Raw genomic sequence first — 19,506 nt, forward strand, 5'->3', positions numbered from 1 at the left:
TATGCGTCCTCTGCTTCTTCTTGAGGACTTGTTCTCCAGGTGCTAAGGGAGTGGCTGGGGCTGTTTGATTGTAATGCTGCTCTTGTCTCGTTCTTGCTTGAGACAGGCTCCTCTCTACGCATTCCTGAACCTTGCGGTACCGCTGCTGCCGCTCTGTATCCCAATCCTCTATTTCCTGAACCGCCTCAGGTGACACAGTCCCCATCTCAAAGTCTACAGGTAACTTGCCAGGTCTGGCTCGCATCAGGTAAGCAGGGCTGCAGTTAGTCGAATTTACCGGGATATGGTTGTACAAGTCTACCAGATCTGGTAACTTTTTTGGCCATTGGTTTCTTTCTTCCAAAGGTAGAGTCTTGAGCATGTCAATAACCACATGGTTCATCTTCTCGCACAATCCATTGGTTTGGGGGTGGTACGGTGTGGTTCTGATTTTCTTACAACCGTACATGTTACAGAACTCTTGGAACACTTCTACCTCGAATGCAGGACCCTGATCAGTCAGTACCCTTTCAGGGTAACCGTGAGGTCGACAAAAGTAGGCCTGAAATGCTCTCGCTGCTGTTCTGGCTGTCTGGTCCTTCACTGGCACTACTACCAGGAAACGAGAGTAATGGTCCACAATGGTGAGGGCGTACACATAGCCTGACCGGCTTGGTGTTAACTTCACGTGGTCCAGGGCCACCAACTCCAGGGGCTGCTTCGTGACAATTGGCTGTAGGGGAGACCTCTGGCTGGCATCATCTTTCCGCCTCAGGTTACACGGACCACAGTCTCGGCACCACTTCTCGACTGTCTTTCTCATGTGCACCCAGTAGAACCGATCACGGAGTAGGGTCTCCAACTTCTTCCACCCGAAGTGTCCTGCATTATCATGATAAGCTGCTAGGACCATTGGAGCATCCCTCTGCGGAACCACTATCTGCCAGACGAGTTCATTCGTTCGCCAGTTGACATATCTCTTACAGAGCTTGCCTTGATAGGTGAACAGTCGTCCCCTCTCCTTCCACAACTGCTGGGCTTCTTCTGGAGCATCTGGGCCAAGATGAGTCTCAGCTTGTGCTAGCTTTTCTTTGACCAATCGCACGGCCGTGTCACCGTTCTGTGTCTCTTCCCAATTATGGTGGAGTAATGGATTGACCGAGACCTCGTGCTGGCTCGAGCGCTTCACTCCGACAGCATGCTCACACTGGGAAACACCTTGGTGATGGAAAGCCGGTAACTCTATCTCTTCGAGTTCATCCAGGTCTTCTCCAGACTCGGGTAAGTGAGGCATTCTGGACAGCGCATCAGCATTGTTATTCTTCTTGCCAGCCCGATACTTGATGGTAAAGTCAAAGTTAGACATCCGGGCCATCCATCGCTGTTCCAACGCACCTAACTTGGCTGTTGCCAGGTGTGTCAACGGATTGTTGTCCATGAAGATGGTGAACTTGGCCGATGCCAGATAGTGCTTGAAGATTTCAGTCACTGCCCAAACAATAGCGAGGAACTCCAGCTTGAAGGAACTGTAGTTTTCTGGATTCCTTTCTGTGGGCCGAAGCTTCCTACTGGCGTACGCTATCACCCTCTCTCTGCCTCCCTGCACCTGGGACAGAACTGCTCCCAGTCCCACGTTGCTGGCGTCTGTATACAGTACAAACGGCTGGCTGTAGTCAGGGTAGGCCAGAATTTCTTCTCCCGTGAGAGCCCCTTTCAGCCGGACAAAGGATGTTTCTAGTTGGCTGCTCCATTCAAATGGAGGGCTCTGCTTCTTAGCCTGCTTTGGCTGGCCCACCAGGAGATCTTGAAGGGGCGCTGCTATCTTGGTGAAACCATCAATGAACCTTCGGTAGTAGCCCACCAGCCCAAGGAACTGCCGCACCTCCTTTACCGTGGTGGGTCTTGGCCAGTCCTTGATTACGGTGACTTTCTCCGGATCAGGTGCCACACCCTCTGCGCTGACCACATGACCCAGGTACTGTACCTTTGGCTTCAAGAGGTGACATTTGGACGGCTTTATCTTCAGGCCATATTTCGACAAGGACTCAAACACTTCTGCTAAGTGCCTCAGGTGGTCTTCATAAGTCTTGGAGTAGACTATGACGTCATCCAGGTACAACAGCACGGTTTCAAAGTTGTTGTGGCCCAAGCAGCACTCCATCAACCTTTGGAATGTCCCTGGGGCGTTGCAGAGCCCGAATGGCATACAGTTGAACTCACAGAGGCCCATTGGTGTCGTGAATGCAGTCTTCTCCTTGTCCGCCTCTGCCACGGGAACCTGCCAATACCCACTGGTGAGATCCAAGGTGGAGAAATAGTTAGCTGACTTTAAGGCTGTTAGTGACTCCTCTATTCTGGGCAGTGGATAAGCATCTTTATGTGTAATGCGGTTAATTTGCCTGTAATCTACACACATTCTCATTGTACCATCTTTTTTCTTTACGAGCACTAGTGGAGCTGCCCAGGGGCTACAACTATCTCTGATAACCCCAGCCTCCTTCATTTCCCGTAACATTTCTTTGGCACGCTGATACTGTGCGGGGGGTACAGGGCGGTATCTCTCTTTAATGGGATGATGATCACCCGTGGGGATTTGATGTTTAACCCCTTTCACCTGCCCAAAATCTAGGGGGTGTTTGCTGAAGACCCGCTCGTACTCCTGTACCACCCGGTAAACCCCCTCCTGCTTTTGGTGTGAGGGGGTGGAGTCGGTGCCCACATGTAATTTTTGGCACCAGTCTTCCAGCTGCCCCTTGGAGCCATTGTCTTCCGCCTGGTCGGACGGGATCAAGGGTTCCACTGCTTTGATGGTATTGTTGCTGACAGTGTACAGTTTTGCTACCGTGGCGTACCGGGGCAATTTGGCTTCCTCCTCCCCACAATTCAGGACACGGACGGGCACTCTCCCCTTGCGGACGTCTGCTACCCCTCTGGCTATCAGGACTCCAGGCCTACTGTCTGAATACACCGGTTCTACCAAGGCATGGTAGTCCTGACCCTTGAGGCCTATTGCTGCCCGACACCATATCAACATTTCACTTCTTGGGGGTATTGCAATGGGGAGGGGGTCACTTACCCTCACACTGCCAATTTCTCCTCCGGCCAGCTCTACCTGCTGCCTCCTCATCAGGGCTCGGATCTCCCTCTGTAGGGCACGCTGCTGCCCGGAGCTGGCAGTTTCAGACGCCTGTTGCAACAAAATTATCACTTCGGCAATACAATTTTCTATCACATTTGTACCAATGGTTAGCAGTGGGTCAGATTCTTTGCGATCAATATCTACAATTATCATCCCCTGACATGGCAATTCTACCCTCCCCACTTTAATGGTTACTTCTTTGTACCCAATTTGAGGCAAGGGCTGACCATTACTGGCCACAATTGTTAAATCATCATCTGGGCCATGGTCAATGTCTGAATCAGCCCAATATCTTTTGTACAGTTTATAGGGGATGGTTGTTACCTGGGACCCCGTATCCAGGAGAGCATTCAAAGGGATCCCATCCAGCACAATAGGAAGGACCGGTCGTCCTCCCACATACTGGCTGCGGCTGGGGGTTGAGCCGGGCTTCCTTACACCTGGGGGTCGGCTCCTGGCCCCAGGCTCGGCCCATTTAAAGGACAGTGTCGTGCAATGTGGCCCGCCTGGCTGCAGCAGCGGCAGATCGGTTGTCCCGTTGAATCATACCGGTCTGTGTCTCTGCCTCGGGTCGGCGGAATCCTCCTCTGTCGCATCCATGGGACGTCATCTGGGCTGGAGGCCAACTCGATTCTTGCAGGTGATGGGGTCACTTGTAGAGACTGCACGGTCTTGGCAAGGGCAGCTACAGTTTTGGTCAGCTCCCGGACCTTCTGTCTGAGCTCTGCAGTGGGATCCTTTTCCAGGGACTGCGCCTCGGCCCCTGCAGCAGCTGGTGTTGCAGGCACCACCCCAGGGTACGTGATAGCAAGAGGTCGGAGGGATACTGGGTCATTCGGTGTAGATTCTCTCAGTACCCGGATGGCCTGGTCCTTAAACTTTGCAAAGTCCAGAGCAGGGTTCTGCAGGACCATGATACGCAGCTGGGTCCTGTGGGCATCTGACAGGAGCCCCTCTATGAACTGCTCAGTTAGGAGTTTGTGTTCTTCACGTACACTCTCTGGGTCCACCTGTTTAACTGCTTTCAGGGCCTCCTGCAAGTTTAAGGCATAGTCCCTTATGCTGTCTGTGGCCCGTTGTTTGCACCCAAAGAATCTCATCTTTATTTCTGCTGCGGTGCGGGTGTCAAAAGTACTCTTTAGCTTGGCCAGTATCTGGGTTACTGTCCCTTTATCTGTATCAGGCCAGGACTTCACTTCACGCTGGGCCGCGCCGGCTAGCTGCCCCATTAATATGCCCACCTTCTGGCTCTCAGTCAGCGGATACACCCGGAACAAGCTGTGTAGGCTTTCTCTGAAGTCGCTCAAGGTATGGGACTCCCCGGAGTACTGCGGCAGCCATTCTGCTCCCGGGATGTACGGCATTGTGATCGGCATTACCGGCGCTACAGCGGGGGCTGGGGCGACGGCGACTGGGATTGCGTCGGCTGGTGCTGCGGCGTCTCGGGCTATGGCAGCCACCTGTCCTCCCTCTGAGTCGGACATCTTCCTCCCCCTTAGTGAACCTTACCAGGCTCCGTTCACTTTTCAAATTCCCTTCTGGGTCGCGCGGGGTTAACAGCGCTCTGCTCTGATGGCGCGCTCCCTTCGCGCTCTTTGTCAGGCACGCCCCCCTTCTTCCTGCGCTCAGCGGGGCTAATGGCGGCGGCAGTTTTCAAACAGTGAAACACGCAGTAACACAGTCTTTTAAGCGCAATTCTTCAGGCGCACAGTACCCGGTGGGACCGGGCACGAAATCCTGTTCGTGACGCCAAAGTTGACTCGCCCACCCCAGGGCTATGGGACACCCGGTGCCGGGCCGGACTAGTCCGGTGGTAGTCAGTGGTGGCTGGGCCCGGCTCCGTGGCCCTGGTGGGTGTCAGTAAAATATGTGGCTTGGTGAATAAAGTTGGTGTTCGTGACGCCACCTGTGGTCTGCGGCTATTAAGCCGCCGCTGCTGTGTGAGGCCTCCGGGGTGATGTTATAGCAGCAATGGTGGTACTGCTCCCCACAGGTGGAGCGGAGCCCCGGGGACACTGTTAGTGCTCGTGGAAGTCTATGAGGTTGTGTGGCTAACACGGTGCAGGGCCGACAGGCAATGAAAGAACCAGGCACAAACAACAGTCTCTTTACCTTTTCCTCTTTACTTTGGAAACAGTCCAGTCCTGGGAGACCATTACAGGTGGTGATGTGGATCCGGTCGGCCTGGAAGTACTCGGGGTGATCTTTCTGGCCAGCTGAGTATGAGGCCTACTCTTGTGCTTTTCTTTGTTATGCTAGGACCCTGCTTCTCTGAATCCAGCAATGGCCCTCTTGCTGCTGGGACTGATGGTACGTCCCTTTCCCTTTGTAGCAGGCTGCGCAGGCCCTCTCTCTGGTGCTTCTCTGCTGAAGTCCACCCCGGGCCTTGATGCTGCAGCTGTGCTTTTGGGATGTTTTTGGGCCAGGTGCTTGCAGCTCTCCTGCCCTTCGGATTCGGCTACCAGGGAGTATGTTTAAGCCCTGGTGGCCACAGACTCCGATGTCCGAGTCTCTCCGCTGCCTCTCAGCTACTCCTGCTTCTCTGGGCCAAGCTACTCTAGCTCTAGGCCCCAGATTCACAGGACAGCTCACTCTGCGTCTGTTCACTTCTACTGCTCTCTACAGACTGACCACTACTTCCTCCCCCAGATCAGACTTAAGGGGATCCTCCCTGGAATCCCAGGTTCAGAGCTCCCCCTGCTGGCCGGAGGGAGAACTGCGTTGGATGTTAAACTTGCTGGCCAATGGACCTCCCAATTACCTCCAGGCTCAGCATTAACCCTTTGGGAGGGCAATGCTGTTGTGGCGACCAGGTCCTGGGGCGCCACACTCACTCTTCTACATGAAAATATATATCATCTCCTGTTACAACCCTTTTCCAGCAGCACTGGTGTATGTGCTTACAATACAACTCCTCTGTCAGTTGAGACACAGGTCTCAGGAGCTGTGTTTTTTCATTTCAATTACCTGACCTGAGATCATTTTATTACATTCATTGAGCACCCCTTTAACATTTGCCTTGCTTTCAACACACCAATGTCAAGAACTGACTGTTCCCTTACTGCCTAATATAACCAGACTGTTCCCTTACTGCCTTGATAGGTACCATTTTCACGAGACCATCAGTTCTATCATTAATTATCCACATCACAGACAGACGGGCAGCTACTCTGATAGCTTCCTGCACCCCTATATATCTGGTGGTTGCTTGTAGAAGCAGAAATGTAGCAGTTATGGTCAGTCTCATACACCAATTTTATCATTCTCATACACCAATTTTATCAGTCTCATACACCAATTTTACACTCGCGTATACTAGAAGAAGACGCAAAAAAAGTATTAAGAGGCATATGGCTCTTAATAAATTGGGTATATATTTGTCTGTCTGTGGGTCAAAAAAGGAGATCTAAGTCGGTATAAGCTTGTGCTTCATTTACGCCAATTTGTGTTGTAAATGATAGTAAATCTGTCGGGCTGGGGGGCGGTCTTCCATCTGGCTATATACTTATCGTACATCTCTCATCAGGTAAAGGCACTGCAGCTTTGCACAAATGTGGCTTGCAGAAGTTTTTGACTTTTTTCCATGAGAAAAGTGTCTCGAAGTTATATATTTCTATATATATAAATAAGTGATAGCATTTAATGTTCCAACACTTTCCATCACATATGAACCTTGTTATGGAACCCCTTTAGGCCTGTGCCACACTAACGTGAAAAAAACGTACGTGTGACGATGTCCATTTTTGTAGTCAGTGTTCCATTTTTGTAGTCCGTTTTTCCTCTCCGTGTAGTGTCCGTGTGCATTACGTGTGTGTTACGTGTGTACGTTTTTCTGTGCGTGTAACACGTCAGTGTGTGTTCCGTATGCTTTGCGTATCTTGTCCGTTTTTCACATCTTCATCAAATGAAGTTAATGATTATTTGTTGGGAATAATGACACATAGGTGGATTTGATTAGCACATTCTTATAATTATCCACAATTAATTAACCTGTTGGTCTTTTTACTTGGCTATCCAATGTGCTTGGATATATACTACAACCATGCCATTATGCACGGAGCCCTTAGTATTTTTATGTTGGATTTTGTATGGTACCTTGGCCACCTGCAAGTATTTAATTTTGTAACAAACTTGATTTGAGCCACACGGACACGGACCGCACGGATAGCACACGGACATCATCCGTATCACGTACGTGTCAACACGGACCCATAGGATGTAATGGGTCCGTGAGTACGTGATCCCGGAGCAACACGGACATGTCAGCGCTTTTTCTAAATGGACACACGTATGCACAGAACGTACTCACGCTCCGTGCAAAAATACTAATGTGCGGCTTTTAACATGAAAATAAAGGATTCAACGTAAGCATGTGTCTCCAGTACGTGTAAAAAATGGCAAACACGGACCGGAGGCACGGATGTGTGACGGAGGCCTTAAAGGGAGTTTCCAGAACATAGATATCGAATGGCATCTGACACTGAAGTGAATATAAGGTGAGTTATGGTAACCAAGAACTTTTTTGTTACTGTACCCAAGAACAGCCAAAATGCTGCTGCGGTATTCGTGTGCCGTATACTGTTCACTTCTGACCAGGGCAGGATCCCTACTGATTCTGATATTGATGACCTGCCCAAGTATACCATAAATTTTAATGTCCTGAATTACCTAAATGAATGGTAAATTATGTAAAATGAAAACATACTGTCTCTTAGAAGGCTCTGACATTGGCTGCAGAATTTGTTACGGATTGCCATTTATGTCCCCTGAAAACGTCTCACTGTCACAAATATTAGTGGGAAATGGTAATGTGTGAATCAGCTTTAAAGCTCAGTGTACCAGAACTTTAAGGCTATGTCCGCACTTTGCGTCGAGGTAGTTGCAGTTCGAAACGCATCCTCTGGCAGAAATGGTTTCTGCCAAAGTTGTTATTGTCCACAAAAACGCGATAAATACGCGTGCGTATTTAACGCGTTTTAGCCGCGTTTTAGCGCTTTTTACCTGCTTTTCCATTGCTTAAAATCAGGTGCGTTTTGATTACAAAGACACTACTAAATAAAGTTTTAACATACAAACACTATGAAAAAAGGGAAAAAAATGAAAACAAATATAATTATTTAAATCATAACGAAAATAGTTATATTTAATATAATTATAGCAATTTTATACTATTTATGGTTAAAATAACAATAAATTAATATTTTTCATTAATTTAATTGTTGGACTATGTGTGTGTGTAAAGGGACATATCATTCCATTATTTTGATGTCATAAACGCATGTTTTCTGCTGCTAAAAAGCATGTAAAACGCTGGAATTTTGAGGTTTCTTGCTTTTTACAACTTCTCATTGACTTCAATGATATCAAAACGCAGCCCAAATGGCAAAAACAATTGACATGCTGCTTCTTTAAATACTGAGTTTTTGCCCAAAGATATGCAAATTAAACGCTGCATTTTGAATAGCAAAGTGCGCACCAGAAAACAACAATTCCCATAGATTTTGCAGGAAAATCAAATTGCATGCATTTTGCCATGAAAATGCTGCAGTGCAAAACGCAGCTGAAACGTAGGTGAAAACGCAAAGTGCGCACGTAGCCTAAGGCTGCAGAGACTCCAACTTACTGACTGTCCTGGTCAGGTTGCATCCTCCCCTGCACTCCCCTGGCCATCCATGTGTTCTGCTGCCTCCATCCTCTCCCAGGCCTTGTGCATGCCGCACGGGTTTCCCAGAGTGTATCTAAGATGCACGCATGCACACCGGCCTTCCACTTAAAGGATCGAAGTGCCATTTCCAGAAATGCCCCTCCACCTATGGCTGAGAGGCACTGTGTATTAAAAGCACCCTCCCATTAAGGGAGGTGCCTGCACAATGCTTCTAGTTAGTCAGTCGGTCTCCAGTCAGCTACCTAGCTAGTTGTCAGGTCTTGAGCTCCTGTCTCATTATCTCTGTGCCTATCTCCAGCACCTGCCTTCCCACACCAGTCTATCCCTGCTGTGTCCACCATTCCTGTCCATACCTGCCTGTCCAGCCTGCCTCAGTCACCCCACCTGTATTAGGCTATTCCTGAGTCTGTCACCTGCCCTAGGAGTCAGCTGCCACTGTCCCGGTCACTGCCCTTGGAGAAGTATCTGGCATCCGCCTCACGGTGGTTGCTTAGTTAAGCCCCTCCCACTAAAGGGTAAGCTCGGGTCCCCCCTAAGGTCCACTAATCCCGCTCGCTGCTACTACACTGGCTGTGAGTGTTACATTCAGCTTGTACTTTGTATATGTGACGTTCTTGCCCATTGCTTAGTCCTGGGAGCCACAGCGGCCTCAACCTTCACAGACAGAATTAGTATGACAGTAACATGTAACGTTCTCATTATCATGCACAAATGAGGTTTCCAGAATTAACGCTTAGTTTGCACTAGGAGTGATTCCAGCATAATAAATATGTACTATTGCCATTTATAAGAATTCAGCCCCAGTTCCTTAGTGTCTTGTTCTCGGCAGTGATCTGTCATCTGAACGTGTCACTTACTTTTAGAAGTCTCAAAAGATTCAAACTTCACAGGCTGAATGTAGTTCACAAGGTTGGACATTTCCTCTGTGGCACTGGCTTCATTTCCAGCTGTGCCCTACAATCGCAAGGAACAAATTATAGTATTATAAAAAGAAACCTAATTGCTCATGAAAATATGTATCTGTCCTGTAATTCTTCAGAGAGAAAAGATCGGAAAGAAAGGAAGAAGGAAGAAAGTCAGAAAGGAGGCAAAAAGAGAGGAAGGTAGGAAATCAAGAAAGGAAAAGAGTACCGAAAGAAAAAAAAAACAGAGGTAGAGAAGGAAGGAAAGTATATAGAAGTAGGGAAGAAAGGGGGAATGCAAAACGTTTAGGGAGCAAAGTGGTAAAGGAAGGAGGTGAATAAAGAAAGAAGGAAGTAATGTTGGTGAAAGAGTAATAATGATAAGGATGATTGAGGGATCAAGTAAGAAAAGTAAAGAAAGCAATGAGAGGAACAAAGAAGATGGAAGTGAGTTGGAAAGAAAGGAGCTAGAGAAGGAAGATAGGTATATTAGGACTTAAAGTGGAAAAGGAAGAAAGGGGTAGGGAAGAAAGGAACAGTAAGAAGAAAGAAGAGTAAGCAAGGAGGAAATTAAAGAGCTGGAGAACATGGGACAAAGAAAGAAATGATGGAAGGATGGATGGATATAAAGAAAGAAGGAAGAAAGAAAGAAAGTTAGAGTAATGGAGAAGAGAAGGGGTTGGAAAGGGTGAAAGATGCTAAGAAGAAAACATGAGAGTAAGAAATTAAAAAAGGTAGATGGAAATAATAAAAGAAGTAGGCGATAAAAAAGGAAGCAGTGAGGGAGAGATAATTAATTATTATCAAAATGAATATAAGCAAATCATTAAAAAAAATGAGACAGGAAAGAGGCAAAAATGAATTAAAGGTTTGCGTAAGTAGTAGAGGATGGAAAACATGGAAGGGAAAATTGGGAGGAGAAAAGAAAGCAAGGTAGGAATGGTAGAAGGAAAAAATAATGAGGGAAAAGAGGTTGGGAAGGTTGGTGGACATACGGAAGGATGGGGAAAGAAAGTAGGATAAATAGGGAAGGAAGATGAGAGTAGGGTAGAAGAGGTGAAAGTGCGAGGAGGGAAGGAATAAAGGTTAGAAACAAAGAATATAGAAAAGAATGGAAAGGACATAAATATGTAAAAAGAAGAGTAAGGATGGAGGGAGGGAAGGAAGGTGTGGGCATTGGAAGAGGGAATAAGGCAAGGTAGAAAAGAATAAAAGAGGATGGCTAGGAAAATAGGTGGAAATAGGGAGAGAAGAAAAAGGTAGGTAGGTAGAAGTATGGACAGAAGAGAGAAAGTGAAAGAAGAGAAGGAAGGAATGACTAAACCAATTACTTTCATTTTGATAGCAACAGGAGTAAAGATAACAATGGAGAACACAAAAATGTTATTTGTTTTGCTTGCACTAAATACAGTAAATAAAAGAAGAGATAACAGAGTGACAGCACAGCAAAGAGACTATTGGACGTGCAGTTGTAATTACAATAATTATACAATGTTTGTAATGCATAGAATATATTATTAACATATAGAAGTCATTTACTCATTTACAATAGGCTCTGTTCACACCTATGTTAAGTTATTCAACTTCTGCTTCATTCTGTTATTTTAGTATCACATGCTTAAAACACCACTCCAGAGGATTATTTTCAGTGCTGGTTTGGTGCTTCTAATTGAAGTTCACTGAGCCTAATGTAATACTCATCCCCCGGCATCTTCAGCTTTTATCGGGGCAGCTCTAGGCGTCATCTTGTAAAGGTAACTTCTGACCACTCAATGCAAGTCTATGAGAGCCACAATGAGAAACTCATAGACTTGCATTGAAAAATTATGTCTGGCTCACTAGAGCGATCTGCAAGCACACAAAATGCTGGAGACCAATGGGAGCAGAAGCGATAGAAGGTGACAATGGCTGAGGGTGAGTATGAGGCCTAAAACACACTTCCGCAAAAAAACGTACGTGTCTCACGGTCCGTTTTTCGGGTCCGTGTTCCGTTTTTTAGGGGCGTTTCTCCGGTACGTATGGCATCCGTGTGATGGCGTATGCGAGCCGTGTGTGCGTGTGGAATGTCCGTGTTGACATAAAATACGTACGTGTGCTGTCCGTGTGCTGTCCGTTTATAAAGGCCCGCATTCTTACCCAATTAGCGTTATTAATCATTCATCATGAGATCCTGGTGTTGTTGTTTGCCATCAATTGACCTATTAGATTGGTAACAAGTATTTCAGATTTCGTGATGAAAAACGGACACGGACGATACGTGCTGAACACGGACATACTCTGTGTGCGGTCTGTGCAGGCACGGACCCATAGACTAAAGCGGGTGCGTGCCTGCGTGCTGCCGGTAAAAAATGGACATGTCGTCCGTGTAGACAAGCGCACACACGTACTTACGACATGGACACACGTTCCGTGTGATTTTACGTGTGTGTGCCATCTACCATTGAATAACATGGGTCTCCGTGTCTCCGGTACGTGCAAATACGTACCGCACACGTACAAAAAAAATGGATGTGTGTTGCGGGTCTAAGAGGAAGAGAAGGGGACTTAGATCAGAAGCACACCTCCAGCACAGCAATAAAAAAAATGCTGGAGTGGTGCTTTACTGCTATGTATGCTCTACATGAATTCTGTTTCTCTGTTCTACAACATGTAGACCAAAAACAAAAATCAGGGGACCAGTTAGTTTAGTGAGGTGATAAGACAGTCTAAAGAAATGTGTTTTTAGGGCATGCTTGAAACTGTGGATACTGGGAATGAATCAGATTGTGTGGGGTAGTGCATTCCAGAAAATTAGTACAGCACGAGACCCTAAGATGGTGAGTGAGAGGTTTGGATTATAGAGGATGTAAATAATAGGTTGTTAGTGCAAGGTAGAGGAAAAGTAGGGTGATAGACAGTGATGAGGGAGAAGATGCAGTGCGATGCAGAACTAAGGAGAGGAGCATTGTGTGTAAGAGTCATACATTTATGCTGGTTTCTGTAGCAGATGGGCAATCAGTGTAAAGACTGGCACAAAGTGGTGGCACCAGTGTAGTTATTGTACAGAAATATGATCATGACTGCTGCATTCATAATAGATTGGAGAAGGGAGACCAATTAATACAGAGCTGCAGTAGACCTAGCGAGAATGAATCAGAGCAACATTACGGGGTACTTACCCATCTCTAGTTACAAACAATATTTTGATATAATCATCTTCATAGACTATAAGGGGTACTTTGCACGTTGCGACATCGCTGCTGCGATATCATCAGGGTCAAATCGAAAGTGACGCACATCCGGCGCCTGTAACGTCGTTGCAACGTGTAAAGCCTAGATACACTGATAAACGATTGCAAAAGTGTCGTAAATCGGTGATCTGTGTAGTGTCGGTCATTTCCATAATTTCGCTGCAGCGACGGTACGATGTTGTTCCTCATTCCTGCTGCAGCACACATCGCTGTGTATGAAGCCGCAGGAGCGAGGAACATCTCCTACCTGCCTCCACTGGTAATGCGGAAGGAAGAAGGGGGCGAGATGTTTATGTACCGCTCATCTCCACCCCTCCACTTCTATTGGCCACCTGCCGTGTGACGTCGCTGTGACGCCGCACGACCCGCCCCCTTAGGAAGCGACGTCACAGGGCAGGTATGTGCGTGTGACACTGCCATAGCGATAATGTTTGCTACGGCAGCTATCACAAGATATCGCATGTGCGACGGGGGCGAGTACTATCGCGCTCAGCATCACTATCATCGGCTTGCGATGTCGCAGTGTGCAAAGTACCCCTAAGAGTTTTAGCAGAGTCAAAGGTAAGAAAGATTAAATTCAAGAGATGTTTTTGAGCTGGAGGTGACATGAACAAGTGATTTGAGGTGGGAAGTGAAGGAGAGATCTGAGTCAAATATAAACTCAAGAGAGCGAGGATTCTGCTTGAGAGAAATGGCAATATAGCTGCAAAGTTAGGACCAACTCCATAGTGATGATAATAGATTTAAGATAGGAAGTCATAAAAGTTGTTGAAGGTGTAATGTGTGTGTGTGTCATGAAACTTTTGAACATATAGTGCATAATTTTATATATATATCTGGCAAAAATTAAGAGGCCACTGCAAAATTTTCAGTTTTTCAGATTTTTCTCTTTATAGGTATATTTTGGAGTAAAATGTAAATTGTTATTTTATTCTATAAACTACTAACAACATGTCTCCGAATTTCTAAGCAATAAATAAATGAGAAATGGTCAGACCTGAACCCCATTGAAAACCTCTGGAATGTAATCAAGAGGAAGATGGATAGTCACAAGCCATCAAACAAAGAACTGCTTACATTACACAATCTCGCGCCTGCCGTAATAGGTGATGTGGGTTCATATGGCCAGCACTTACGCATAATGGTGGAGGCAGAGGGAAAAGCGTGGGCACAAGATTATGGGCGGGTACTTGGATGACGCTGCTGATGACAATCACAGCGCCGCCCATAATCTCACGCCTGTGCAATCACCTCACCACCGGTCACGCTTTACACAGTGCTGTCCCGCGATAGTGCCACTGGGCATGCGCGAGACCTCGGGAGCACTGGGCGACGTCCTCATGTATGAAAATGAGCAATGGGGGACGGAGTAAAGCGACAGGAGGCGAATAACGGACGCAAGACAGCCTGCCCCTGTTACCATAAAAAAAATTTGCATACAAAAAGGTAAGACTTTATAAAGTATTTATTTAGGTCTCAAAGGGGGCACAATAGCAACAGGAACCTTTCTAGAATGCAGCCCAGGAGCTGCAGAAGGGGAATCTTTTAGGTTTATTGCGAAATTTCTGCTGACAGGTTCCCTTTAACACTAGAAGTAAACGAAATGGCTAAACTCAATGGAAAACAACAACCTCCTGTGGTGCGACAGTAATGGCCTTAATTACAGAACACAAAACAGTGATTATAGGATGTTAGCTAAAATCCTTCAGGTCATTTGACCCATCTCTGGGTTCCAAAGGTAGAAATGTTAAATGACCCCTCTCTGGGACTTCTAGTGTTAATTTTTGCCAGAGCTATATATATATATATATATATATATATATATATATATATATATATATATATATACACACATATATATATATATATATATATATATATATATATATATATATACACACATATATATATATATATATATATATATATATATATATATATATATATATATATATATATATATATATATATATATATATATATATATATATATATATATATATATATAGTTGCACACACACACACACATACATATATACTGCAGAGGTAATGTTTCAATCCAGTTCTATACACATTCCTGTAACGATTTCTTCAGACAATAAAGGAGAGCCTTTTCATATCTTAGACACTAGATGGCAGTATAACACCATTTTTACAATTCATGTGCACTTCTGAAAATGCTTGTCTTGTATTGTCTGCAGCAGATGCGGTATCACTGTGTACCACTAGGTGGCAGATACTGTTATTTACATAGAACAGAGGGCACAACCTTTTTTTGCCCCAAATGACACATTTTGTGACTTTACCACTCAAAAAGGGCCAAATAACATTTGGAGGTGTATTCTGAACCAAGGTATATATTGACAGTACTATACATGCTTGTAATCATTTCTGGTACTTCCACTATTGTAGACTGAGTGGGTACTCTGCGCTCCAATTTTGCATTTGAGAAAAAAGGTGTAAAGATGTCCAGAAAATGAGTGCAACTAACCCCATATTTTATGATAGTTAGGCCAAGTTCACACGACTGTATAAAAAAATTGTCAGTTTTATCCAGAAATATTATCATCCGTCTGCAATCTGTTTTTTTTTACAGCCATAGCTATTAATAATAGACAGGATCATTTACAGTTTCCTATGTTACAGAATAGTAATTTATCTATAGGATTCTATACTGTAGCTACATTTATTTTGTGCATCGATATACCTGAATGGGTGACTCACATACGATTTATGGAATTAAAGGGAACCTGCCACTAGGTTTTTCCCTTATGAGCTGCGGCCACCACCAGTGGGCTCTTATATACAGCATTCTAGAGTATATAAGAGCCCAGGCCGCTGTGTATAACGTAAAAAAACACCTTTATAACACTCACCTAGGGGAGGTTCGGTCTGATGGGCATCACTACTCTCTAATGTGCTGAATATTTTTTCATAGGAATTTGGGAAAGTTATGAAATGTCCTATAAATGGCTGTTCTATTCCTGATCTAAGGCTACATTCACACACAGCGTTTTTGCTGCGTTTTTTGAGAATACGTTTTTCAGCTGCAAAAGCAGATCAGCTTTTTAAAAAAGCGCATCACTTGAAAGGTTTTTTAGTTCCTAGATAATGCTTTCAGTAGCAAAAGCAGATTAGAAAAACGCCACAAACTGACTGCTCATTCTTTGTGAGGATCCTCACAAAACGATGTGTCTGAATGTCCTATCTTGAAACCCATTGCCTTTGTTGGGTGCCAGAGTCACTGCATTTCACTGAACTATTTTGCCATCAATGTTCGATATGTTTGTAACAAGAAAGAAATTATTACCAAGACACTGGCAGTAAAAGATACTAAGGGGTACTTTGCACACTACGACATCGCAGGTGCGATGTCGGTGGGGTCAAATTCAAATCGAAAGTGACGCACATCCGGTGTCGCTGTCAATATCGGAGTGTGTAAATCGTTTTTGATACGATTAACGAGCGCAAAAGTGTTGAAATCGTATCATCGGTGTAGCGTCGGTCATTTCCATAATTTCGGAAGGACCGATGTTACGATGTTGTTTCTCGTTCCTGCAGCAGCATCGCTGTGTGTGAAGCCACAGGAGCGAGGAATATCTCCTACCTGCATCCTGCGGCTCACGCCGGCTATGCAGAAGGAAGGAGGTGGACGGGATGTTTACGTCCCACTCATCTCCGCCCCTCTGCTTCTATTGGCCGCCTGCCGTGTGACATCGCTGTGACCAGAGCGGCCAGAGCGACGTCGCAGGGCAGGTAAGTCCATGTGAAGCTGCCGTAGCGATAATGTTCGCTACGGCAGCTATCACAAGAGATCGCAGCTGCGACGGGGGCGGGGACGATCGCGCTTGGCATCGCAAGCATCGGCTTGCGATGTCATAGTGTGCAAAGTCCCCCTAAAGCTCATCACACCAGCCAGTTTCTCCAGGCCTTAGTGGAAAAAGTTCTGCAAGATTACGAACTCAAAAAAGAACAGATTCTTGCTATTGTAATGGACAATGCTACAAACATGATAAGTACAATCAAACTGATGAATGAGAGTAATGAACAACAGCTAGAAGAAAATCTAGGATTCAGTATGTGTGAGATGGAGCCACAGTGCTGTTCATGTAACTGAGGAACAAACAGATATTACAACAGAAGAACAGCAAAATGATACTTTAGAATTAGATGATCTTGTTGAAGCTGCTTCAAAACACTTTCATATTCATCACATGCGCTGTGTGGTGCACACGCTGCAGCTGGCAATAGGAGATAGTCTGCAAGAGGGACATGCTGGAAATCTGATTGGAAAAGTGAGGAAATTGGTTATTGCCACCAGAACCCCTAAAATAGATTCCATCTTGAAGAGACGTGCTGGGAAAAGGGCAATTGTTGATCAAGCCACTCGGTGAGGCAGCACTTATTTAATGATTGAACTAAAACCGTTTCTTATAGATATGGTGAACCCTCAGGTAACCCTAAATAAAGGTCAATAGACACAGGTGGCTGAATTGAAGGAATTGCTTAATCACCCATTTACCGTGACTAAAAAATTACAAGCTGAAGATTTAACTCCTGGCATTTTCATAAGGGAGTGGAAGAACTTGCTATTTTGCCTGTCCCAAAGAGGAGGTTTAAGCGCAGATGGCATTTTTCTGCTTCAATGAAATGGAGAGAGACAGCTATTAGAAAATAAAATTCTTCTGGCAGTTGTTTATGTGGACCCAAGTCATTGTATACTGCTTGATGATCAACAGAGTGAGGTAGAAGTTAGGATGAGCGGCTACAGGACTGCCAGGTGGAAGAGGACTTGGGTCCTGACAGTGCTACTGCTGCCATATCTTCATCCTCATCAGATAAGGAGTTTAACTTTGACAAGTATTTGGATTACATGGAGAAGGCAAAGCATTTCACTCTGTCTCCTATAGCAGCAGATTGACCAGATTTCAGCAAAATTTTTCACTTGCTCTCAAAGAAATAGAAAAATTCAACCATTCATCAAAACTGACTGTGCATGAGGCAATTCCTTTATACCCGGAAATTGTTAGAGATGTTGCCCATGTGGTTACGGATTTGCCTCCAACCCAAGTTACTGTAGATGCTGTTCTCTAGCCTTAAAATTATTAGGTCAGATTTGAGGTCATCTGCGAAGGAGGATCTGATGGAGGCAATTCTATTTCTTACAAGAAATGCATAGACTGCACAAATGTTATTTAGTATGTTTTTTGCCACATAGTTTATTACATATATATACAGTTAGGTCCAGAAATATTTGGACAGTGACACAATTTTCGCGAGTTGGGCTCTGCATGCCACCACAATGGATTTGAAATGAAACCTCTACAACAGAATTCAAGTGCAGATTGTAACGTTTAATTTGAAGGTTTGAACAAAAATATCTGATAGAAATTGTAGGAATTGTACACATTTCTTTACAAACACTCCACATTTTAGGAGGTCAAAAGTAATTGGACAAATAAACCAAACCCAAACAAAATATTTTTATTTTCAATATTTTGTTGCGAATCCTTTAGAGGCAATCACTGCCTTAAGTCTGGAACCCATGGACATCACCAAACGCTGGGTTTCCTCCTTCTTAATGCTTTGCCAGGCCTTTACAGCCGCAGCCTTCAGGTCTTGCTTGTTTGTGGGTCTTTCCGTCTTAAGTCTGGATTTGAGCAAGTGAAATGCATGCTCAATTGGGTTAAGATCTGGTGATTGACTTGGCCATTGCAGAATGTTCCACTTTTTTGCACTCATGAACTCCTGGGTAGCTTTGGCTGTTTGCTTGGGGTCATTGTCCATCTGTACTATGAAGCGCCGTCCGATCAACTTTACGGCATTTGGCTGAATCTGGGCTAAAAGTATATCCCGGTACACTTCAGAATTCATCCGGCTACTCTTGTCTGCTGTTATGTCATCAATAAACACAAGTGACCCAGTGCCATTGAAAGCCATGCATGCCCATGCCATCACGTTGCCTCCACCATGTTTTACAGAGGATGTGGTGTGCCTTGGATCATGTGCCGTTCCCTTTCTTCTCCAAACTTTTTTCTTCCCATCATTCTGGTACAGGTTGATCTTTGTCTCATCTGTCCATAGAATACTTTTCCAGAACTGAGCTGGCTTCATGAGGTGTTTTTCAGCAAATTTAACTCTGGCCTGTCTATTTTTGGAATTGATGAATGGTTTGCATCTAGATGTGAACCCTTTGTATTTACTTTCATGGAGTCTTCTCTTTACTGTTGACTTAGAGACAGATACACCTACTTCACTGAGAGTGTTCTGGACTTCAGTTGATGTTGTGAACGGGTTCTTCTTCACCAAAGAAAGTATGCGGCGATCATCCACCACTGTTGTCATCCGTGGACGCCCAGGCCTTTTTGAGTTCCCAAGCTCACCAGTCAATTCCTTTTTCCCCACAATGTACCAGACTGTTGATTTTGCTACTCCAAGCATGTCTGCTATCTCTCTGATGGATTTTTTCTTTATTTTCAGCCTCAGGATGTTCTGCTTCACCTCAATTGAGAGCTCCTTAGACCGCATGTTGTCTGGTCACAGCAACAGCTTCCAAATGCAAAACCACACACCTGTAATCAACCCCAGACC

General features: G+C 45.1%; 1 protein-coding gene across 1 annotated transcript in view; it reads right to left on the reverse strand.

Annotated features, from left to right (window-relative positions):
* PLCB1 (phospholipase C beta 1) overlaps positions 1-19,506 on the reverse strand; it is a 990,679-nt gene that overhangs the window by 192,183 nt on the left and 778,990 nt on the right. Inside the window, exon 16 of the mRNA XM_075339307.1 lies at positions 9,641-9,737. Within this exon, the coding sequence (XP_075195422.1) occupies positions 9,641-9,737 (97 nt within the window). The remainder of the gene's footprint in view (positions 1-9,640; positions 9,738-19,506) is intronic.

The sequence above is a fragment of the Anomaloglossus baeobatrachus genome, chromosome 3 (assembly GCF_048569485.1).
Source record: "Anomaloglossus baeobatrachus isolate aAnoBae1 chromosome 3, aAnoBae1.hap1, whole genome shotgun sequence".
Classification (NCBI taxonomy): domain Eukaryota; kingdom Metazoa; phylum Chordata; class Amphibia; order Anura; family Aromobatidae; genus Anomaloglossus; species Anomaloglossus baeobatrachus.